This window comes from Mya arenaria, chromosome 6 (assembly GCF_026914265.1).
Source record: "Mya arenaria isolate MELC-2E11 chromosome 6, ASM2691426v1".
Lineage (NCBI taxonomy): Eukaryota > Metazoa > Mollusca > Bivalvia > Myida > Myidae > Mya > Mya arenaria.
Genome location: NC_069127.1, coordinates 67,325,443 through 67,350,725, shown reverse-complemented (window position 1 = coordinate 67,350,725; position 25,283 = coordinate 67,325,443). Strand labels below are relative to the sequence as shown.

General features: G+C 35.5%; 1 protein-coding gene and 7 non-coding genes across 8 annotated transcripts; 7 read left to right on the top strand and 1 right to left on the bottom strand.

Moving 5' to 3' along the window:
• Positions 1–1,574: 1,574 nt before the first annotated feature.
• On the bottom strand, positions 1,575–20,566 carry LOC128236577 (splicing factor 3A subunit 3-like). The gene is made up of 17 exons (XM_052951516.1): positions 20,409–20,566; positions 16,249–16,296; positions 15,856–15,908; positions 14,982–15,087; positions 14,181–14,250; positions 10,954–11,045; positions 10,318–10,400; positions 9,649–9,721; positions 8,923–8,988; positions 8,393–8,461; positions 7,727–7,794; positions 6,486–6,596; positions 5,446–5,677; positions 4,893–5,003; positions 4,353–4,443; positions 2,429–2,484; positions 1,575–2,122 (listed from the first exon to the last, which is right to left on the bottom strand). The coding sequence occupies exons 1-17, from the start codon at positions 20,502–20,504 to the stop codon at positions 2,045–2,047; spliced, it is 1,503 nt and encodes a 500-aa protein (XP_052807476.1). The 5' UTR covers positions 20,505–20,566; the 3' UTR covers positions 1,575–2,044.
• Positions 20,567–20,760: 194 nt separating this feature from the next.
• Positions 20,761–20,832, top strand: Trnaw-cca (transfer RNA tryptophan (anticodon CCA)). The gene has a single exon. It is a non-coding gene; the product is annotated as a tRNA-Trp (tRNA).
• A 184-nt stretch (positions 20,833–21,016) lies between these two features.
• On the top strand, positions 21,017–21,088 carry Trnaw-cca (transfer RNA tryptophan (anticodon CCA)). The gene has a single exon. It is a non-coding gene; the product is annotated as a tRNA-Trp (tRNA).
• A 184-nt stretch (positions 21,089–21,272) lies between these two features.
• On the top strand, positions 21,273–21,344 carry Trnaw-cca (transfer RNA tryptophan (anticodon CCA)). Its single transcript has one exon. It is a non-coding gene; the product is annotated as a tRNA-Trp (tRNA).
• A 197-nt stretch (positions 21,345–21,541) lies between these two features.
• Trnaw-cca (transfer RNA tryptophan (anticodon CCA)) lies at positions 21,542–21,613 on the top strand. The gene has a single exon. It is a non-coding gene; the product is annotated as a tRNA-Trp (tRNA).
• A 578-nt stretch (positions 21,614–22,191) lies between these two features.
• Trnaw-cca (transfer RNA tryptophan (anticodon CCA)) lies at positions 22,192–22,263 on the top strand. Its single transcript has one exon. It is a non-coding gene; the product is annotated as a tRNA-Trp (tRNA).
• A 1,417-nt stretch (positions 22,264–23,680) lies between these two features.
• Trnaw-cca (transfer RNA tryptophan (anticodon CCA)) lies at positions 23,681–23,752 on the top strand. The gene has a single exon. It is a non-coding gene; the product is annotated as a tRNA-Trp (tRNA).
• Positions 23,753–24,905: 1,153 nt separating this feature from the next.
• Positions 24,906–24,977, top strand: Trnaw-cca (transfer RNA tryptophan (anticodon CCA)). The gene has a single exon. It is a non-coding gene; the product is annotated as a tRNA-Trp (tRNA).
• The last annotated feature ends 306 nt before the right edge of the window (positions 24,978–25,283 follow it).

Sequence of the window (25,283 nt, the reverse complement as noted above, 5' to 3'; positions counted from 1 at the left end):
TTAAATGAGATTGTTGGTCATTAATGAACGGGTAAATATGTGAACATGATCCAGATACTTTTTCCTGGATACAACTTTTTGATGAAAAACCTAAAATAGTAATAATTGGTATGATTTTTTTTTAAATCTTTGATGTTCAAGAGAATGAAGGAACAACTTACTGGCACTTGATAATTTGTAAGTGAATGCTGCATGTTAATGGCTTGATCATGTTTGTCATTTTCAAATCCTGCTATCCATTATTCACTGTCAAATATAACTGTTGTGATGATCTAGTTATGGTCACTTTAATAGCAGTTAATTGTTCTACAAAAAACATTGGAAGGCCCATGACTCACTTTTAACCTCTTGACCTCAGAATCAATACCATGACCCTTGACCCACTTACCGTACCTTGGGGTTATCTGCTAGTCATAACCAACCTGCCTACAAAGTTTGAGATTCCTGGACCAGTGTTTATTAGTTTTTATCAAAAATGGATTTTCAGCTCAATGTCGCCCCAACCTTGACTTTTCACAACTTGATCCCTTTCACCCTGTGACATGACCAGTAGATGAACCCTATCAATCTTGAAGTCAGTGGGTCAAGGTCATAGCTAATAAAACAAACAGGATATATACGTAAAGCTTAGATATGCTTATAACTCGTACACATCATGGAATGGAAATCTTAAATCATAATCAATCTTCAGAAATAATAGATCAAACCATTTAGATCAATTTTTGATTATATAATTAAAGTAATAATAATATTAACACTTGCTTCCATACTATACATACAGAGAATGTTGCCACATTCCGAGCTTATGCAATCGCTATTGGTAATCTCAATTATAACCAATCATTTTTTTACCATATTCAATAATTATTTTACCCTAGATCATAAGACCCACAATTTTTACTTCAAATATTGTTGAAGGGTTTAGGCTAGATTCATGGAAGGATGCTGCACCCTGTCCTTGTTTGGTATCATCCTTCTGCCCTAATGGAGACCAGCATGTGCACCTTTCTGCCTTATGAAGTTATAAGGATAATCAAATATTTCTTTTGAATGATTGAGCCTATAATGTCGTTATAAATAGAATAACATCTTCATATATTTGTTAGTTGAAACTGGATTAAATTAAATTTAAACACAATTCTTAACATTTCCTGTCATGTTCCAAATTCTATCAAACCCGATGCTATGTGCCCACTTCTCCTTTTTTAAAACCTGGCTTAAACTCTATCCTTTTCTTCTGAATAACTGCTGATAAGCCAGTGTTTTTTTCCTACTCTTTTAAGGGATGAAATTCCGCCCCATTATTTCGGCCTCATTTCCTTTTTTATTTCTTTTGAGGACCGTTGACCTCTTAACATTTATTAATTGTAGCAATCTAGAGGAATAAAAGGTTTGTAATTCAAGTTGGACATTATAGGAATCATGTTAGCATTATTCCCCTTTTTGTCAAATCAACTCTATTTCCCATTAAAGTGGAAAAAATGTAAGCATTGGCATCCACTTGAAGTGCTCATGTTTAATTTGACCTAGTGACCTGATTTTAACTACTAGTATTAGAAATCAAAAGAAGTGACTTAGATAAAATCATTTTATTACAAAATTCTCACATGACAAATGCAACATGTACATAAGTAAGTATCAGGAGTAATCTTGCATTTGTTGTTAAGTCGCTGAGCAATCAAAATCGTATGTTTATAAAATTGAGGAATCAGTATGAATGTTGTCAATGAAAAACAAAATTAATTTGCTCACAATCACAAATATACAAATATCTTGTAACTGTCTATAACTGAACAGAAGATGTTTTGTTTTTTTAAACTGAACCAAAGAAATGTCCCTGACATAGTCCCTGTCATAGTGTTATTTATTGATGAGAATCAGAAATATATTCATAACATACATGATATAATTAAATGTCTGTGTGAGAATCCACAAAACGACATGCTGCCACTGAACACACCTCTCTTCACCATCAATGACCCCACATGACCCCGAAATGAAAGCGATGAAACCACATGACCTTTCACTCAAAACGAGATGTTTTCTAGAGCAACCCTTGTCTTTTCATGTCTTCATACGTCTTCTTGTTGACAACGTTGCCTATCGAGTCTTCAAACTCCTCCTGCAATGCTTAAAATGTTTAATATCATAGGAAGCAGCTATAATTAAGGGCTATTTCATTATCAAACAAACCTTAGACACGCACCATCCTGAATTTATTCAGTGTTGTTGTTTTTTCATCTTTTGTGAATGGGGCCAGGGCCTCAAAAATTGTGAAAATAGCAACAAAATGTCTAAAATTGCCTATGTTTCAAACAAAAAATTGAAGCAAAGCCTGCTTTCAGATCCTGTTGTGAATAATTTTAAGAAAAATATAATACAGTGGATAATGGCCCTTTAACTATTCCCACTTTACATCACCACTCACCTCAGTATCTGGTCTCCATCTGTCTGTTTCTTTTGTGACCTTGATCTTCTGCCATACTACAATGTAGATACAGAACATTTGAATACTGAGTCAATATATTAATACAATCAGTTTGTTTGTTTCTAAGAGTTTATGAAGGTCTGACTGCATTATGGCTTGACCCCACTGTGACGTCATCAAGACTTATGAAGTGTTTTTCAAAGTTATAAGTGACATGAGATATAAACAGAGTTGTTGAAACAAGGAGATCCAGGTTCAGTACCATTGCTGCTAGAGACATCTTGGTTCTTCAACCTGCACGGTGTAAAACACACATACGTGGGATACCGAGTTTAACCAGTTCTGAATACTACCAAATTTCACATTACTACCCCCTTGTGCTGAGCTTCAGACAAGGGAGCTACTTTAAGTGTTTTAAGAGTCTTTTGGAAGACAAGTCCGCGAATGAACCCTTACCCAGAACCCTCTGCACTTGATGCCAGCACCCTAACACTGAGCTATAGGGGCAGCTTATACAGTGAGAACAAGTTTGAAGAATTAATGACTTTGATATGGTTTACCTGACATACATTACCATATGAAGTAAATCAACATTAATGTGGAGTGTATATATGTATATATATGAAGAAATAGGATGACATTAATTTACAAGAAGCAGTTAAGTAGAGTAAAGTACGTGCAATATTACCAAGTGCACAACAGAGCAAACACCAATGCTCATCTGTTTTGTTTTCTTTCTTCATTCGATCAAGAGTCTGCAGCATAACTCAACAATTATTAAAGCCAGAGTTATGGGCCTACCTTAAAATGTGCATATTGTCTCTAGCACAATGTGTACCAGGTGTCATTCAACAATTATTAAAGCCAGAGTTATGGGCCTACCTTAAAATGTGCATATTGTCTCTAGCACAATGTGTACCAGGTGTCATTCAACAATTATTAAAGCCAGAGTTATAGGCCTACCTTAAAATGTGCATATTGTCTCTAGCACAATGTGTACCAGGTGTCACTCAACAATTATTAAAGCCAGAGTTATGGGCCTACCTTAAAATATGCATATTGTCTCTAGCATAATGTGTACCAGGTGTCATTCGAATATTTTGAACACATTATGAATAATGGCCATCGACAACAACACCAAGGCTATGGCAATATCTATATCATTATTCCTCAAAAAATGATTTGGCACAATATGGCATTAACAGTAGAATTTTTTTATTTTAATTCGAGGGTTTCAAGTCAAAAGGTGCTAAAATGTCTATAATTTTCATAGTTTCTTATCAGATGATAACTGTTCAAATTAGACAGTGGACAAAGCAAAAATGGCAATTTTTGACCAATTCAAGGGCCATAATTCTGAAGAGCCTGGCTGGTTATAGAACTTTGCCAAGAATATATACCAACAAACATTTATAGTAGCAAGTTTGGTGAAATTCGGATAAAAACTGTTCAAGTTTGAGAGTAGACAAAGCTAAAATGGCCAATTTTGATAAATTCAGGGGGCCATAACTCTGGAGTGCCTAAAGCGATTTGGCTGGTTATTGAACTTGACCGAGATATTTCACCAACAAACACTTTCATGACGTTTGGTGGAAATTGGATGAGAAATGATCAAGTTAGAGAGCGGACAAAGATAAAATGGACAATTTTGACAAATTCAGGGGGCCATTACTCTGGAGTGCCTAAAGCGATTTGGCTGGTTATCGAACTTGACCTAGATATTTCACCAACAAACACTTTCATGAAGTTTGGTGGAAATTGGATGAGAAATGTTCAAGTTAGAGAGCGGACAACATTGTGGAGCCGCCCGCCCGCCATGGGTGTTCCCATAATACGGCCATCGTAAGATGGGCGTATAAAAACTGAATAGCTAAAAAGAAAATACTATGAATTATTCTATGAAACAAATAGTAAAGATACTCACAGGCCAGTGCATCCTCTATTGATGTGACGTTGGCAAAATGGGCTGTGTTGGGGATACCCAGACATCGCATACCGTGGGCGTGGCGCCACTCCTGCTCAAAGCAAGAAAACACATGACTATTGTTTAATTTACCATAGTTTAGTATGGCTCATTTAATGACTACACAACCATAATGCAATTCATGGTCAAGGATCTATCTATACATATAATCACCTTAATCTATCAAGCTAAAAGACATGAGGATAAATTTCTAATTGATAGATAAGGAATTCAAGTTTTTAATTTTCGAAAAATAAACATTAATTACTAAAGAAAATGCATCATGATCAGCAGCTCTTGAAAGAAATTTCAATCAAAGCAAAGTGTCTCTAGAAAAGCATTGGGTCCCCTGTATTTGATGCTACCGCAGATCTAACATGGGTAGCTGATATATTACAAATGTAATCATGACAAAGTTTCTGGGAAGCCATGCGTCCCTTCTTTATGACATTACAGCAGATCCCACCCTGGTATTTAATATAATATTATAAATGTTCTTACCGCGAAGTGTCTCTGGAAAGCCTTGGGTCCCTTGTATATGACGTTACAGCAGATCTCACACTGGTAGCTGATATTCAGTCCATGTAGCTTGTACAACCAGTATGGGATAGGCTAAAGAAACATCACAGTAAATATGAGTACCAGTATTCTTTTATGATTATTTGTCTTCAATCCATTCAGTGAGTAAGAAACATCACAGTAAATATGAGTACCAGTATTCTTTTATGATTATATGTTCTTCAATCCATTTAGTGAGTAAAAGAATGAGCTAGAAAATTATGAAAGCAAAACTGTTAAATGGAATGCAACCTATGGCTTTTGATGAATAAAAATGTATGCCTTAATGATCAATTATGTATATATGAACACATTTGCATGTAAACATTCTTATTAATCAAGCTCAAACGAATGTCAATGTAAGCTTTTCTTGAAGAAATATCATTAACATTCAAAATATAAACTTCATAGTCTGAATAAAGAATCTTTGGAAAGACAGTTTTTCTCAATGCTATGTGACATTTAATACAGAAGCAGATAGAATACTTCACCCTACCTTTCCATCCCAGCCGAGCGGCAGATTCTTCGGATTGTATGGCACATCATCATCATCATCGTCACTGTCAGCCATGGTGTCCTCATCGTCGGACTCCTCTCTCTCCTCCCCTGTCCGTGCCTGTTTGCGGATCACGTTTTCTCGTGTGGCCGCACGCTGCTCAGACAGCAGTTCGGAGAATCTGTACACTTGGGCCTCAAGACCTGCAATCTCACGCTGCTTCTCACTCTCTCTGTAATAAATTTAAAGAGGTTTTTGATCCACTTTTTATCACATCGTATCAAATAGAACATTTTTCAAAGCATATAGCCCTGGCAATGTAACTGCTTGGTGAAGTTTGAACCTTCACTAGTGGCATAAAAACAGGATTTTTTCACAAACTTTGACCTGATCGATAATTTTATTTAACTTGTACAAGAAATTGGAACCTATCATACTTCTGAAGCATCAAGAGTATGGCATTGTACACTATTTAGTACATTTACAATAAACAGAAATTGACGATACATACTACTTAAATGAAACAGATGAATTAACTGTCAGATGTGTTATCATACAAATGGCACACTGAATAACAAGTATTTACCTGTATTATTTTAAAAATATCCTCTACTATTAAGTGTTATCAGTAGAATATTGACACTTTGGGGCCACTCCAAAGTACAAGACCATACATGTTTAGTTTTAACGTCCATAAAATCGACCAAATTATTTCATATTCAGAAAATAGAAATACCATTTATATCATATATATGTAAGTTTAAATGTTACTTTGCTTTGTTTGTATATGTTTGTAATGTACTTTCTGTTTAAACACTGAAATGTTTATAAATTGTAATTCACCGTTAACAAATGATCAACTATACATGAGAACTTGTTTCTTATCTTAATAACTATCATTTTTTTTTTAAATATTAAAAATAAGTATTTCTTATTCGACATGTTCATTGCATTGAAAGAGAAACACCTACTTGTACTTGTATTTTTCAGTTTTTACAGAAACATTACAAAAACTTTTTTCCCCCTAAATAGAATTTTACCTGGCCTTTCCAGCCCTTCCTGGTTTTGATTTTGCGAACATGGCTGGATCTAGGTCCTCCAGACGCTTGCCCTTTGTGCTGAACAGTCTCTGGGCCCTCTCCTCAAGGGTGCTGAGAGAAAAAAAGACCAACATATAGAAGATATTCCGGGAGATTTTAATGTTTCATATATATTAAATTATATTTTACATGTATTCATCAACATTTCTCTATCTAAAAGAAGCACAAGCTGTATCTTAGATAGACGATGGTTGAAATTAGCACAAGCCTGTAAGCCGAGCACTGGTAAAATGCTTCCTGGTGTTACTTACTCAAATTCCCATTTTTACATAGCAGGGCTTGTTGAATTATTTTATATGGCAAGTAAAGTGAAATGATTTGGACTTCAGTTAATCAAAAAGTTTTATTTTAGTGACTGGATGGAATTACCACCTTTAAGTTCTTGTAATATTAAAGGGACTTGCTCATGTTTTTGGACAAAAATTAGGTTTCCTAATCTGAAAACAAATATATTATAATTATTTTTCCTCGTTGATACTGAAATTGCAGAAAAAATACAAGTAAAAATAAAAAACACACGATCTGAATCAGCTTGTAGTGGGGAGCTAATCCATGCCGGTACAGTCAAGAATAAATTAGAAAACTGATACTTTATCCACTAGCACACAGGGACTCATAATAAGCTGATGAATATTTAAAACTTCATATAAAACACTGGTAGCATCACGTGATAATTTCAATCAACCAACCATGCTACAGCCTTTTGTTCAATTGCGCTAGCAGTATCAGTATCTTAGTTAAAAATAAAAAAGGGAATTATACAAACAATGGACGTAAAAATCAAAATCTGGTGAAAAAATGCAAATAACACGAGTCTTGATTTTCTTGCGAAACTGGATCCAATAAATCGGCTGCGCTAAAAGATATAGGCCAAAGACAAATCTGAAGGCCCCAATTTTTTTTAATCGTACAGTACTTCCTAAAGAGAAGAGGATCTTGGTAAGTTTTAGCTTCCTATCTATTTTGTAAGTATTTGTATTGAAATATAGGATTTCATTTGAACCTTTTCATGAAATAAAATATGTTTTATACAAAGAGAACTTGACCCTTATGCCTATGGTCCTTAAATATCGTGAGGCCCTGAAGTTTATTTACTAGCTGTGAGCCTTGGGCAACTGCTGTTAGACAGGGCACTATAAACCCCTTGATGATAGGTCCAAATTATTCAGTTTATCACCTACCCTCCACATTTCAGTCCCAAGGCCATCAAAGCAGACTTGAGACGATCCAATCCAAGTGACGCTAACTCCTGAAATGTATTAAAGTTATATTTAACACCTCATTAACATGACATTTCATTATTTACTATACTGCTTTTAGAATTGTGTCCATATTATCTGTACTTTGCTAAAGAATGTCTTTATAAGTGAAATATTTTTTATATTTTTCCCCAAATGTTTTACATTTTGGCAGGAAAAAAATCCAAATCAGTGTTTTTTTTACATGTCTGTGCCAAATTGGAAAAATATAGCATGACAAGTCACAATTTTTGCAAACAGAGCATTATTAGTCACAAATTTGGGAAAATATATTTTGAGAGAAATTAGAACTTCTTTGTTGGTGATACAGTCTGTCAACGGCAGTGAATTTCCCCAAAAGCTACCACTCCAAATGTATGGTAAAATGTTTCATGTGTATATCAATATTTACATAGTTTATACCATGTTCCCGATTGTAACAGTAAACACAATGAACATATCATCTCTGTAGTAAATTGCTCCTAATCAAAAAAATGATCCAGACAGTCAGTTTTTTTGTGATTTAAATTGGAAGACATACTATAACACAGTCATGTAATTCCCATCCAGCTAAAAATAAATTAATCTAAGAAATCCTGTGATACTAACCTCCCATGAAGAGAACGCGGACAGGTCAAGATGGGCTCCGGTGTGAGCCAGTGCTCCCAGTGTCTCTTTCTATAATATATGTCAACTTACAGTTAAAGAGATCAAACTAAGCACATCAGTTCCACAGTCCCCTTATGAAGCCCGGGCTGGTAAAAATGTTTTTTTTTACTTTGTTTGAATATACAAACTAGTGAATTATAATTTTATAATAATATACACACATACTAGAAGATGACATAAATAAGCTTGTTCTAGAAAACCTTAATTTTGATAACTGCAGTTAAGTATTATTTAATGACCTATAGACATATGAGATGTTCAGTCCAATGTATGATCGACCAATTTATTTTATGATGAATTGTTCTGAAGTCATATGGCTAACAAACTGGCTGATGTTTCAGTCATAGGCTGCAAGCATTTTCAATGTAAAGTCTTTTGTTAAAATATGCTTGGACAATGAATTCAGCTTAACTAAACTAATACCTGTTTACTTCCACCCTAAAAACCAATCATGATTAGCAAGTACTTACTGGCCAGCCAGGAAAGTGACCCTCGGAGAACTGCTGCTCAAACTCTGCCAGGACAGTCCTCATCTCCTGTGGATAAAATATCAGGAATGATAAACTTTAAATTATTTTTAAATTCTGATAAGCATACAGTACTGACGTGCCCATGCCTGACACATCCCCAACACGGTTTAATATATGTATGAAATATTGGCCTAGTTGAGGTGATTTAAACCCAGAGAAATGGTGTCAAAATTTAAACTCAAAACATCGTTTTTTAAATTGAAATCACAAAATAAAATAAACCCATACACTCTATAGCTATTATCAAAATGAATTTTGGATGGAAATCCAAAAATAGTATTTCTATAACTATAGTATTATTTATCATTGTGTAGATACATGATGTTCAAAAAACTTTACAACAAAAGCATTTGTTTATACAGGCACTCAAAAACACTTGGAACTAACATCAAATATCCACTATATGCCATGTTAAATAACTTTAAGGTCCACACACTGAGTTTTTTTATTTTGAAATGTATAACTTTTTCTCAAAATTTTGAAAAATCATTTCAAAGTGACATGAACAAAGAAATATAAATATAATGATAAAAAGGTAAATAAGAAAAAATAATATGAGAAAACATCATGCTGTGGTGATTCAGTTTGAAGATATAGATATTTACTTATACCTCGTGAGCCAGCATACAAATACTTATTTTGAACTCAAATAATATGTGCACATACCTTGTTAATATCCAGGATAGGTTTTATTCTTTGCACATACATCTCTAAGTACTCCAATAAATACTGCAAATATCTGCAAGAAATACAGGAAAAAAACTGATTTCATGAACACTATGAAGACTATACAAGATATGCATTAAAGGAAAAAAACAAGACTTACATTTCAATACACAGCTGATAATATTTGAATAATTCATAGTCAGGCTTTATAGCTAACAAACAGTTCATTTGCAAGAATTTGTAGATACACATATATATATCTTTTTCTAAAATTGTGAAACAAGTTATTGAAACACAAAACTAATGAGGCTTGACTTGTTATGAAGTGTGTGGTCTTAGCGTTAAAAGGGGAAACCAGAGCTCAAAAGTAACCACAAATCAAACTTGAATAAACATGGCTTGGGCCCAGTTTCAATAAAGTTTGTAAGGATTAAGATGGTAAATTTCCAGGCGTAACCTTGTTTTAGGCATAAACTGAATTTCAATAAAAATATCGCAAGGACATTAATCATATAGATTCTGCCGGTAACTTTGTAACTGTCAGAGCAATATTAAGCAGTGTTTCTGACTAGGAATCCAATGCCTTTGCCTGTACACCTATCCCTTTACAAACCAGAAAACCATTTTAATGATACTGGTTTATTTTAAAAAAATTCAACAAATACCAACTCTTTATAGGCTGCATTTTTTCTTTCCTTCGGTACGTCAAAGAGATGATCAAATGTGGATAGGTATGAGATGTAGTCAATTTTCTGAAATGACAAATCAAGCATGTTAAGTCTCAAATGATAATCTGTACAAGCATCATTTGAAAGAATTTGCCTTAATTAGTGTTCAAAAGGATATCTTACCACATAGAACATGAACTTTTTCAAATTTGACGTACAATTATTTTGGTTAATCAGCAGGCAGCTTTCATTATTTCCAAGCATACTCTGATGGCAAGTTTCTTTATGTTCAACAATACTTTATCCTTTTTAGTTTACACTTTATTTATTTATTCTACCACCATTGTGGAAAATGTGATATTAACTTATACTAAGTCACTCTCATTGGCACGATGTTGGTCTTGTGTGGTGGGGGAAACCCGGAGAAAACCCACTTGTCCAGCTTGGCACTTGACCAGGAATCAGACCCGGGTTGCCTTGGTGAGAAGGGAGTGTGCTGACCACTGTGCTAGCCGGACAACCATGTTTACTTCTCACATAACTTTTGTAGCTGGTGTTAATGAGATCATTTTCATGCCAAGATTTTTCACCAAATCAGGTGACAAAATAAACATCTAACAACAATTTGAACCCATACCTCCATGCCTTTAAGGTTGATGAAATGCGTGTGACATTCATGAAGATCAAGGTATTTGCCGTACCCTTCCTCATCCGAGAACTCCACCATATCTGTAAACAGAAATGCAAACATCACAAATTATTCCATACAGAGCTTGAAAGGCTTATAAGCAGTTATTGACAACTATATCTAAGCAGCTAAACAACTATTTCACAGCAGCCAAACAATCATTTCTTAGCCTTAAAACTTCTCTGCAGCCAAAACAACTGTTTCTCAGCAGCCAAACTGTATAAAACTGGTTGAATTTTTGATATATTTTTTTTTTATTTGCACCTTCTTTTGTCTCATCCAGTTGGGGTCGAAATTCGGCCACAGTCCTATCACTAAAACATATACTTTTTCTAAATTGTGGAAAATAAAACTCAAATTTAATATTTTGAAGAAAAAAATCTGGGCCCACAGTTTTTGAACAGAAGACAGAGCTACAGATAAGTGTCATAATTGGCATAAATATCCTTTTAAATGTGCCAAATAAGATATAAAATCAAACATCTGTACGTATTGGTACGAATACAAATTGTTATAAGGGCATACCATTACTAGGATCAATTTACAACGGTTTTGGTATAAACTGTTTTTACCAAATCGAAGATGGCCGCTGAACCTGTGTAGAATCACTTCAACTCCTATGCAGTGATTTCCATTGACGAGCGTTATGTTATTTTTATCATGCAAAGTAAGCACTGTCTTGTGTTTTTATTTGATTGAGTTATGCTTTAAGGATCAAGCCTACCAACTAGTTTACTTGTAAAATACATGCAACTTGGAACTTGTCTTCAATACAGTCTGTACGAAAGTCATTATCACATTGCAGGACACGAGGTCCTGTAATACAGTCTACATTGCAGGACCTGACCAGTTTTTGCAGGACCGATAATTTTATGTATTTTTTAGTGTAAGTCTTTCAACAGTGTCAAAAAGGCAAGAGTCTATGACTCTTGAGATCTATTGTTTAAGAGCCAAAATTTGATCTACAAGAGTCATTGGCGTTTTTTTTCTAAATTCTTGGTCTTTCTTCATAAATAATAGTTCTCATCTGTCATAAAATAGCATTGCACTTTTAGGTACATGATTATTTATATTTTGTCTATATGTTTCCATTGTTCATAAAGATCAGCTGTATTACTCCACTTTTTATCCTAGAAAATTTTCAAGTAAGAAGAAAATTGATCAATATTATTTAATAGAATACCTATATATATATAATTGTCTTATTTCCTTCTCTTAGGTGGTTAAAAAAATCCCAGAGTCAAGACTTGGAAAAATATGTTCTCACTCTTATTAACGTATTATTTATTAAATGAAAGTTCAGTGAAACAGGAATTATGCATGTACTATTCGTTATGTAACCCTGTGCATCCTTGTCAGAATCCTATGTACACCAGCGATTAATAAGTTGCAACAACATTTTTCTAACTTTCACTTTCAGTTTCACGTTTTTCATTCTATTCGGAAGTAAACAAGTATTCATCGTTTCTATTGTCAATATTGTTTTTTTTTTCATAAATGGCATAACAATAAAGCTATTTTGTTATATAACTTTACTGTAAACTGACAACGATTAACACAGTTCTCCTACGCAGTTCTCCTTTCACTTTCATTAAAATTGACAGGAAGTAAGCGTGCACCTGTTTTCCGCACTTTTTAGACCATGTGCTACGAAAAATGTTTATTTTTTTTCTATTACACATTAAAAACTAATACAAATATATATTCTTTTGATTTTGAGTAAGACAATATACAGGCTTTCCAGCAGCCACTAACAAAAAAGTAGGAAAAAAGTAGGAGGTTTTCTGACAGAAAAGAAGGAAATAGTAGGAATATTTTTTACAAAAAAATAGGAAAAGTAGGAATATTTTTGGTTAAATATGTAATTATTTATAGCTATTAACTTACCTAGAGGAGATGTTTTTAATGCAAAATCACACCATACTATATGCCACATTGAATATTTAAGTGAATGATGCTTGGTCAGTTTCTGTTGCTGAATTGTGTGGGTGAAAAGATGATGCACGTCAAAGTGGAACAAGTTGCCACACCTTTCAACAACAGAAACCAGCCAGTTTGACATCTTTTGTTCATTTTCTGCAAAAAAAACTAGCACAAAGTGAAACTTTAATATTTTTGCGGACTTTATTTTCAAAATAGTAGGAATAGTAGGAGTTTTTTTTAGAAAAAAGTAGGAAGCTGTTAAAAAAGTAGGAAAAGTAGGAAAAAGTAGGAACCCTGGAAGGCCTGAATATATAAAAAGAAAACTAAAACAAATTTATTTAGGCATTGTAGCGTTGTTTTTCAAATCATCATAATTAGCGAAAAGGCCAAAGGTATCCGTTAATTTGCATAATGGGCGGATTTACCACATCACTGAGTTTGAATGCTTCTAATTGACATGGTTTCCTGTCAGATTCCAGATCGATTATCATTTGGCACTTCGGGTGCTAATTGCTCTTGACTTTAATTAATTAAACAAACATTTGGATCATGCCTTTTGGCTCCTTTGAAATGATACCGACACTTGCACTGAAATTCTCCCGGGTCAAAACTGACGCATAGTACAAATTTATGATGCGTCAATTTCGGGTCATATACCAAACGATTTCTATGCAAACCTGAGCACTCGGTTCAATCACGAACCTATAAACCATAGGTCCGTGGTTCAATTAAAAGCCCTGATAAAGTTGGTTTGATAGACATAGGTTAGTTAGTTAAATTAACAACATTCACTTTTGACACATTTTATTTTATAAAATAATAGATTTTCCCCTATAAACATTATTGCCGGACAGGCAGGCCTACAATATACATGCGATTGCCGGACCTCGCCATTTATTACCGGCGTGGTTCATTTCTATGCAAATTGGAATTCACAATCTTAGTCAAATGATGTATTTTTCCCAATCCGGACGGCCACAACCCCATTTCCACAATTGTAAAAAACACACTAAATTGGTCAATAGTTATCCAATGATGATTACAAACTAATAATATCGTTTGAATGTGCAAACGTGACCAAGATCACCAATGGACAACTTGTCTAGGTTTTATTCAATAGGCTGCTGCTAATCAAATCAAATCTGAATGCTGCTTTTTATGGCGTTGATAAAAGTCTAACCATACCAAGTATTTATTTCAGTATCTCCAAACAATGTTGGATAGATTAATAGAAACTTATGTTATCAACTTACTGGTGTTATCATCAGCATTTTCCCGCATCTTGTTGATTTCATCAAACTCCATAGACATTGGAACACTAATCTGAAGGAATAAATACATGCGCTACAGTACAGGTAAGACATGATGGTATGATTTATTTTACATCTTCATGATAAACATGTTATTTGAGCTGCATAGCAATGAACATTAATTCCTATGTACATAAGATTAAAATCATTTACCATTCCTACGCAATAACATTTTGGCCATTTCGACTGATACAGTGTGAAGATATGGGTATAATGGGCAAAGCTACATCAATGGCACCAAATTGAAAGACAGTAAATGAAAAAAATATGGTGTTTTCAGGACAGACAAAAACTAAACAGTGAAAATCCAGCACACTAAATTCTGGGTAAATGAAAAACTGATGTAACTCCATCACTTGTAGACGGAATTGAAACTGTCTTGTACTAAATCTGCGTAAACAGGGATTTCATTCATCCAATGCATTTACCACCTTATATCACATGGTGATTTTTTTTTGCTTTGTGATAGGCTTTGGGAATGGGTGTTGTTTTTTTCTCAAAAGTGCAAAAAATAGTAAATTCAAGAAAGTGAAAAAATGTTTTTTGCACCAAAATGCATAGGTATACTGTTTTTTTTTTTTCATTCAGTGCCACTGATAAGAATTTCATATGTCCTTTATTTCCAAATAGTGGTGTCCACAAACAAACCTACCATTATCTTTCAAATGCCTCATTTCTTAAGACTTCCATGTACACATTTAACTGAAAATACCTTATCAGCTCTGATCAGAATAAATTGCTTACTTCATTTGGATGTTTCCTGTGGAAATCTTTCAGCTGCTTCAGCCTAGAGTAGAACTCTTGGAACTCATTTGGCCCGTACAGTGCCTGCACCTCCTCTTTACGCAACCTGTACATTTACACACACATATTATTGTGGGACGTCGTTATCCAATTTAAGCTGAACATTTATTATGTATAACATTATGCTAATTTCAGAAACAATGTTTTGTTATGTTCAGTTGAACTAAGTAACACTCAGTTATTCATGTACCAAATCAATACAGTTCTTTTGATTTCCATTCTTACTATGCTGATTCTTTTAATTTAGTTGTGTGTAACTTTGGCTATTCGGCACAGTTTTTTGGAGTTTCTGGTAAATTATATCACGAGGCTTTTGGTTTCCTTTCTACCGAAAATTCTAGTCCTATTTGGCCTTAGATGCTTGGACGTTCACAACAATGTATGTATTTTAAACTCCCTGCCTGTTGTTATAAATGTCTTGTTTCATTCGTCTTGATATTTTTTATCATCTTCTTTTTTCTGTCGAGCGCATTCGTACTCATAACTTTCGTATCATGAGAAAAATGTTTCTTTGTTAGATTTAATCTCTTTAGTGATATGGATTGAAATTAAGACGTTATATCTTTATTGAGAGGTTAAGTATATATTTATCTTGAAAGGCAAAACTATATGTAATTTAATGTTGACATTCTAGTGATGCAGTTTATTTGTATATTTACAGTTTTTACCGCACACACACAAACGCACGTACATGTGCACACCAAGATTGGAATAAACGAAGTTGATCCACCTCTCGTTTTATATTTTCCACCTTGGGAAATGGTTAAAACTTGCTGCGAGTATATTCAGCATATATATGAGGCAGTACACTTACCCATCCTTGTCTTCATAAAGCTCTTGAAGTTCAGTTGTGCATTCTGTGTATCTCTGAAATGAACAAAGCGTACAATAAGCCATGCTTTTTTATCTTACAAAATATCCAGCATAGTTATACTACAGACCAATAAGTTTTGAATCAACTTCTAAACAATTTTTGAAATATATACCAAAAAGAAATCTTGTACTAATTTTAAGAATGCTGTGAAATAAACTTAATTTGATACTTACTTGATTACAATGTAAGCCTATTGACTATTGTACAAATAGATTAGACAATAATGGTTGTCTTATTTTCGGTTAATCATAAAATCTTATATCATGTTGCACTATATTGTACATGCAAACACAGTTGCAAACCTATCGAAAAAACATTTGCAAACCTACTTACATCTAACAAATTTCTTGTCCTGTGATCTTTATTGATATGATCTCTACCCTGAAATACATTGAAAATCAAATTAGTAAGTTATAAAAGGCACTTGTACTGGCATAAATTTTTACTCTTCAGAACAAGGGGGGAGGGGGAAACTAGTTTATATTCAGTAGAGCTGCTGATAAATCTATTTAGACTGCCAAAACAGGTCGGAGTGTACGTGCAGATGACTGCAGAATTGTGTATGTAAATTTTTGCACCAAGATGTAGAAATTTTTTATACACTAGATAATTAATATTACACTTTGGGAATGTTGTTTTCTATGATGTTTTGACAGTTTTATAGCATCTTTGAGATTAACAAAAAATGCGAATTCGTAGGCTGCCAATTAACAAAGAATGCTGATTAGTGGTCTTTTGTTCCATACTGGAAACTTTGCAACGATCTCGGCTGAAGTTTTAAGTGATTTGACAAGTTGTTTATTCACCATGTCCTTTAAAGTGACAGATTATTGGGGTATTAAGCCATGTTTGATATAATTTTGAGGTTTTTAAAGAAAATTTAAAGACCAATTTGATAGAATCTTGAGGTTTTTTAAAGAACATTTTTTTGGCCATTTTTTTCAAGAGCTGTAGATTTCCACGGGAAAGCAGTATAGTGTTAGAGGGGTCTCAAAAGCGTAATATTTTACCTACAGCCGGTATAGTTCATATGTATGTTACTGTCTAAAGTCCAAATATTATTTTGATCTCAGGCCCTTAGGATGATCTTAAAACACAGCACCCAAATATATCACTAAAGAGCTACAATATAGCCAAACAAAAAGGCTGTTTTCAATAGAAGACAAGTGGTTGACATAACTAATACTTCTTGCAACAGCCATCTGAATCAAGATTAATCAAGTTAAACCAATTACATGAAGCATGTAACAAAGTAGCTAAAGAACTTCAGCGAACACATTATATATTACCTTTTTGGACGTGTTAGCTGAAGAGAACGCCGTATCAAAACCCTACCAGAATTCGTGACATTTTTATGTCACGCTGTTATTTCACTTGTATGCATTGTACAGACAAAACAACTATATGCTCAGGTAAATGAAGTAAAATGTAGTTCACAAACACATTTTCAAAACCAAACAAGAGCTGTCACAGTATGTGATGAATGCCCCCCGAATGTGACATTGACCTACGAACAAGGTCAGTACATGAAAAGTTGATCTTGCATTTACGTGTCAAATACATATGGCAAGTTATTTTAAATTGCCTCTGAACATAAAAAAAAAATACCACCCATACTTGACAACCTACACTGTTATGTCTTTATATTCAGAATTCCCTTGTGAATAAACACTTAGTGTATCTTTCACCTTAGAGGTAGGGACATGGGTCTTACACACGACACGTCTTGGTATGCCGAACACATGTGGCAAGTTATTTTCAAATCAGTCCATACAAGGGAAAGTTACAGTCCGGACACGACAACCTATACTCTATGTCCTTATATGCAGCATTCCATTGTGAATAAACACTATGTGTGACCTTGACCTTTGAGGCAGGGACACGGGTCTTGCACGCGACACGTCGTCTTGGTATGTGGAACACATGTGGCAAGTTATTTTCAAATCTGTCCATACAAGAGAAAGGTACAGCCCGGACACGACAACCTATACTCTATGTCCTTATATGCAGCACTCCATTGTGAATAACCACTAAGTGTGACCTTGACCTTTGATGTAGGGACACGGGTCTTGCACGCAACACGTTGTCTTGGTATGTGGAACACATGTGGCAAATTATTTTAAAATCTGTCCATACAAGGGAAAGTTACAGCTCGGACATGACAACCTATACTCTATGTCCTTATATGCAGCACTCCATTGTGAATAAACACTATGTGTGACCTTGACCTTTGAGGTAGGGACACGGGACTTGCACGCAACACGTCGTCTTGGTATGTGGAACACATGTGGCAAATTATTTTAAAATCTGTCGATACAAGAGAAAGTTACAGCCCGGACAAGACAACCTATACTCTATGTCCTTATATGCAGCACTCCATTGTGAATAAACACTAATTGTGACCGTGACCTTTGAGGTAGGGACACGGGTCTTGCACGCGACACGTCGTATTGGTATGTGGAACACATGTGGCAAGTTATTTTAAAATTTTTCCATACAAGAGAAAGTTACAGCCCGGACACGACAACCTATACTCTATGTCCTTATATGCAGCACTCCATTGTGAATAAACACTATGTGTGACCTTGACCTTTGAGGCAGGGACACGGGACTTGCACGCAACACGTCGTCTTGGTATGTGGAACACATGTGGCAAGTTATTTTCAAATCTGTCCATACAAGAGAAAGTTACAGCCCGGACACGACAACCTATACTCTTATGTCCTTATATGCAGCACTCCATTGTGAATAAACACTAAATGTGACCTTGACCTTTGAGGTAGGGACACGGGTCTTGCAGGCGACACGTCGTCTTGGTATGTGGAACACATGTGGCAAGTTATTTTAAAATCTGTCCATACAAGGGAAAGTTACAGCCCGGACACGACAACCTATACTCTTATGTCCTTATATGCAGCACTCCATTGTGAATAAACACTAAGTGTGACCTTGACCTTTGAGGTAGGGACACGGGTCTTGCACGCGACACGTCGTCTTGGTATGTGGTACACATGTGGCAAGTTATTTTAAAATCTGTCCATACAAGAGAAAGTTACAGCCCGGACAGGACAACCTATACTTTATGTCCTTATATGCAGCACTCCATTGTGAATAAACACTAAGTGTGACCTTGACCTTTGAGGTAGGGACACGAGTCTTGCACGCCACATGTCATCTTGGTATGTGGTACACATGTGGCAAGTTATTTTAAAATCTGTCCATACAAGAGAAAGTTACAGCCCGGACACGACAACCTATACTTTATGTCCTTATATGCAGCACTCCATTGTGAATAAACACTAAGTGTGACCTTGACCTTTGAGGTAGGGACACGAGTCTTGCACGCCACATGTCGTCTGGTATGTAGAACACATGTGGCAAGTTATTTTAAAATCTGTCCATACAAGGGAAAGTTACAGAACCGGACAAACGGACGGACGGTGCGATTTTAATATGCCCACCTTCGGGGGCATAAAAACGCTTTATAGATAGTTAATTTATCATTTTAATAAATCTGATTATAGGCATTCCTTAACTAGGTCATAGTTGTGTTCAAATTTAATCACGTGACACCAAGATTTTTAGAAAATACCCATGTGACCTACATTTGACCTCACAAATGTAGTGTTTATTTTGCTGTTATTTTTTCTATTTTGAATAATTGGTAAATAACTAAAAACAAATTTGGAATAAATCAATTGTTTTTACTTATCAAAAGGTATTTTCAGCCTTACTGCAGTTGGATTCAACTAAATGAACAATGTGAATCCGATACTATAAATAGAATCCATCAACGTCATCATGGTCATGTGATTGCATTGCATCATCACACTCAAATTGATTCTGGTTGACTTTACTATGGGGGTTACGCCATAACTTTAATGTGTTGTAAACATCAAAAAAATAAATATCAACATTAAAGTTATGGAAGCCAGAACTAGTAACAAAGGACACAAGTTCTGTAACATAAACAATGTTACCAGATCGAAAACTTTTACAAACAAAAATCACAGTTTTTAAAATTTCTGTGTATTTCAAGGGATGTCTTTTACTCAAAATCTGTTAGTCATATTTTAGATTGAAATGTTTGGAGTAACAAACGCAACAATCATGTAGTTCTTGTACAATGAATTGTTATGCATTCTGTTCATGACTGGTAGTATGGACATTATGAGTGTAACAATACAAAATAATAAAACTTATCTTAGACATCCTGGCATCTATATCAGTACAGTATAGTTACAGTACATGAACAGAATGCCAGAAATCATCAAAATCTGACAGACGCACAAGACAGAATTGTGTAACCTTTATCTATGATTCTAGGTAAAAGGTGTATAGCGAATCATTATCTGATAATAAACAAAACAAAGATCCGTTTCCTTGGTTGGATTAACATCATTAATGAAAACGCATTGATCAGAAACAGCCAAACGGGTCGCGAAAATATATGACAACATATATTTTCATGCAATTTCGCTAAAAATGCGCACCGGTTTTGCTGGCTGGAGCATTTCTTTCGTCATGGAATCCATAAGTCTTTCCCTTTCTTCATGGTATCGCCTCTGTTGTTCTAAAAGTGTTTCCATTTTCGGTATGCGACTAAATTGTAAACATCCGGGGCTTTCAACATACGGAGCTAGCAGTCACGTTGAAAAACGATTAGCGCTATCAAATTTGGATAAACTATAATCGATTTAATACTAAATAATTTTCAAGAAAGTCATAAATATAATTACGGAAACATTTCTCTTCATTATCTACATAAAAACGTTTATTGTAATACCGACGATACGAATATCAGGTATGTGGTTATATAAAACCTTTGCAGCACTTAATCATCAAGGCCCTGTGGCGCAACGGTAGCGCGTCTGACTCCAGATCAGAAGGTTGCGTGTTCAAATCACGTCGGGGTCATTTTTTTCAAATATTTTTTTCTCCCAAACTTACAGAATATCTAGTATTCTCTACTTCCATTTCGTTTCCTTTAAATAAAAACTTCTAAAACTGTTCGAACTACCTATAAAGTGAAAAACAACGCCAATATAATTGTTCGGACAAGACACAATACTCCTAAGACAAATTAAGAGATTTACATCCAGGCCCTGTGGCGCAACGGTAGCGCGTCTGACTCCAGATCAGAAGGTTGCGTGTTCAAATCACGTCGGGGTCATTTTTTTCCAAATATTTTTTTCCCCAAACTTACAGAATATCTAGTATTCTCTACTTCCATTTCGTTTCCTTTAAATAAAAACTTCTAAAACTGTTCGAACTACCTATAAAGTGAAATACAACGCCAATATAACTGTTCGGACAAGACACAATAATCCTAAGACAAATTAAGACATTTACATTAAGGCCCTGTGGCGCAACGGTAGCGCGTCTGACTCCAGATCAGAAGGTTGCGTGTTCAAATCACGTCGGGGTCACTTTTTATTACAATTATAATTGTTCTTCTCTCAAACGTATAGAATATTTTGAATACTTCACATTCATTGGGTTTCACTTCAAATAAAAACTTCGAAAACTGTTCGAACTACATATAAAGTAAAAATAAAACAACAACCACAATATAACTGTTCGGACAAGACACAATATAATCAAGAGAAATTTAACTCTTCATCAAGGCCCTGTGGCGCAACGGTAGCGCGTCTGACTCCAGATCAGAAGGTTGCGTGTTCAAATCACGTCGGGGTCACTTTTTATTACAAATGTAATTGTTCTTCTCTTTTCAAACTTACAGAGTAATACTATTTTCTACGTTTGAGTAAAACGAATTAAAAGAAAATTAGTTTCCCTTGTTTATATTGGAATAACCACAAAGTGGCGTTTTATAAGCACGGGTGACACCGACAGACAAATCCTGTAAATCTGGGCAGAGGTTTCTGAGTTATACCCAGAATGAGGGTTTTATCTCAGTTTTTCCTCGGCCAGTCGACCATGTCTGAAAGCTCCATTTTTGTCAAGCATGTTGTTACCTAGACATGATTTGCTTATGTTGCAAGTTCATGTTGTATGTGTTAATCGGTTCCCCAAGTGCTTTTCTGCGACTTCCAAAATAATAACATTGAAATAGTATTGATTCTGTTGTTTTCTATAGGAGGTTATAGAACGGTATTCAGGGAATTTCTTTTCTCCACTTTCATTTCGTTTCACTTCAAATTAAAACTTCTAAAACTGCTCTAACTACCTATTAAGTGAAGAACAGCGAACATATATCTGTTCGGACAAGACATAATACAACGTATAAAACTTTTGCATGGCGTAGGTCAGCAAGGCCCAGTGGCGCAGTGGTAGCGCGTCTGACTCCAGATCAGAATGTTGCGTGCTCAAATCACGTCGGGGTCACTTTTTTAATATCAAAACAGATTTACTGAAAAGTTTAGGATGTTCTTTTTTCCACATTCATTTACGTTTCACTCATACAACGTGACATGCTTAAACAGATAGAACGAACCTTAAGGTTAACAAATATAAAAAACCTCCTAAACGGCTATAACTGTTTCAACCAGGCAATAGTATTGTATACAACTGTAGCTTATTTTTGTCCATGTGACGCAACGGTAGCGCGTCTGACCCCAGATCAGAAGGTTGCGTTTTTAAATCACGTCGGAGTCACCCTTTCAACGTTTCTTGTACAACAGTATGTTTCGTCTGCTTTTAATTTAAAAATTCTTCAACGTTTTAAACTAGAACTTTGTCAGCAAAACGCCAAAATGTGTTCAACCCGTCACTGGATAATATACACTGGCATTGTACTATAATCTTGTTCCCGAATTGGAAGTAAAAGGGCCTGATATTGGGGCCGCTCCAAAGACGTTCTATTTTAACATGGTACATTCTGGTGGATTGTGTCGACCTAATTGACATTAAAAGTTCACTATCTGACCAGTCAAACCAGCTTAACCTTTAGTTTATACCTTTCTGTTTTGGCTTGATAGTGACGAGAGCTGACAGCTTATAGAATCAAGCTCGAATCCGTTTCCTGAGCAGAAACCAGTAGTGAAGTCAATTTTGAACGGCTATGAGAAAGTACCTCCGAAATGGATCGACCCCCCCCCCCCAAAAAAAAAGGGTTGGAAGTCGACCACATTTACCACTGTACCAACCCTCAACCTTTCTTGCGATTCATTCTTGCAACTTCTTTTTTCAGACCCAAACGGGAAATCGACATACCTATACAACTTCTATCCACCATTCATTGTTCTCTGGAACCCGCTCACACCAGAATAATTCAGTTTGTCCAACCGCGTCGGGTTCTTGCCGTCCCTTGGTGGACTGGAAGTCCGCAGTGCCGAGTGAATGCGATGGTTTTGTTTTCGCACCGAAAATAGCGGGGAATGGGCCTTACCTAGGATGTCCTCGAGGTGCTAAAGCATTTGGCGGTGATTTTACCAGCAGTTTGTCCTCGTAGGGCGGGGATTTTACCTGCGATTGGCTGGATCGAAAGTCAAAAGTCCCCGCCATCCCCGGACCTGGGGTGTGTGTGGGGGGGGGGGGCGGCGGCTAGATTGACTTGCGCATAATCATTAATAATTTCAATTTTCGCGAGTGTTTAAATGTCCTCCTACTGCCACTCATCTGATACACACTGTGTCATCCAATGACGTGTTATTTTAAGTCAGTTAGATGATCTGAAAAAAAATCTGAATGATTTAGAAGGGCTTGTTAGCTACGCTCACTCAACCACCAATTTATCATTAAGATCATGTCATATAACTATTACTTACAGTTAATTAAACAATAACCCGACTTTTATCATCAAGGCCCTGTGGCGCAACGGTAGCGCGTCTGACTCCAGATCAGAAGGTTGCGTGTTCAAATCACGTCGGGGTCACTTTTTGTTTGGAATATTTTTTCTCTCAAACTTACAGAATATTCGCTTACGTTCCAATCAAATAAAGCAGCTACATTCTCGTTCACCAGAGTAATGATGCTATGCGTACCATTTATCATTTTCAAACCTATGATGAATGAGAATGAGCAAGGAGAACTACCTGAAAAATATGTCGGGGTCATTTTATTTTCATTCCTTTAAATATTGTTCTGTTACAACATTCCGTTTCGTTTGTGTTTAATTTCAAAAATGCTTATACGCATAAAAATGTTAATCCCGTTACTGGATAAAATAAACTGGCATTGTACTTTGAGCGTAAAAGGTATTGGTTGAAATCCTAGCTTGACAGTGAGATCACGCAACATGCCAGGCAGAGGCCGTTTCTGGATTAGAAGTAAATGGGGCGTGATATTTCATGACCTGACTCTAAAGGCATTTTGACTAGTTTTAGTATAGAATAATGCATTCTAGCTTAATTTGTCCATATTTTTCTACTGTGTTGACAAGTTCGCCATCTGACCAATGTTCTCCGCTTAACCTTTAGTTTATACTATTTGTTTTAGGGTTATCTTGGTAAGGTGACGAAAGCTGACAGCTTATAGAAACACAATGGAGCAGAAACCAGTACTCAAGTCCATTTTGAAAGCTATGAGAAAGTACCCCTGGTAGGGATCCTAGCCACAAAATATAGGGTGAAAGGCGGACACCAATCTTAACCTTTCTTGCTTTACATTCTTGGAACTTTTTTATTCATCTTTCAGCAAGGAAATCAGCCTACATGTACGACTTCTATCCAACATTCATCGTTCTCTGGAACCTGCTCACACCAGAAGAATTCATGCATAGTGTCCAACCGCGTCGTGTTTTAGTCGTCCCTTGGTAGAATGGAAATCATTTAAATCCAATTATATAGATTAACTCACGGACATACTCGTACACCGTACTGTCGTTATCAACAGAAGTAGTCAGCCAGGTGCAAGTCGGCCCTTGGTAGACTGGAAGTCATATACAACGATTTAGATAGATAAGCGCACGGACATAAGACAGTAACGCTGTTATCTACATATATCTATGTGCAGTCTACAAAAATAATTTAATGTCATCTAACTATTACTTACAGTTAAATAAGCAACTACCAAACGCTTATCATCAAGGCCCTGTGGCGCAACGGTAGCGCGTCTGACTCCAGATCAGAAGGTTGCGTGTTCAAATCACGTCGGGGTCAAATTTTATATGACATACATAATTGTATTTTTCTTAAACTTTTATAGTGTTGTTTTTCGTCTGACTCCATATCAGAAGGTTGCGTGTTCAAATCACGTCGGGGTCACTTTTTTATTCAAATATTTTATTTCTCTCAAACTTTAAGAATATTTCTTTTTCTCCACATTTCATTTCGTTTTATTTGAAATTAAAACTGCTAAAGCTACTGGAACTACTTATAAAGTGAAAGAAACAGCTAAAATATGACCGTTCTACAAACCATAATAAATGAATACAACTTGTGCTTATGAGATATCAAGGCCCTGTG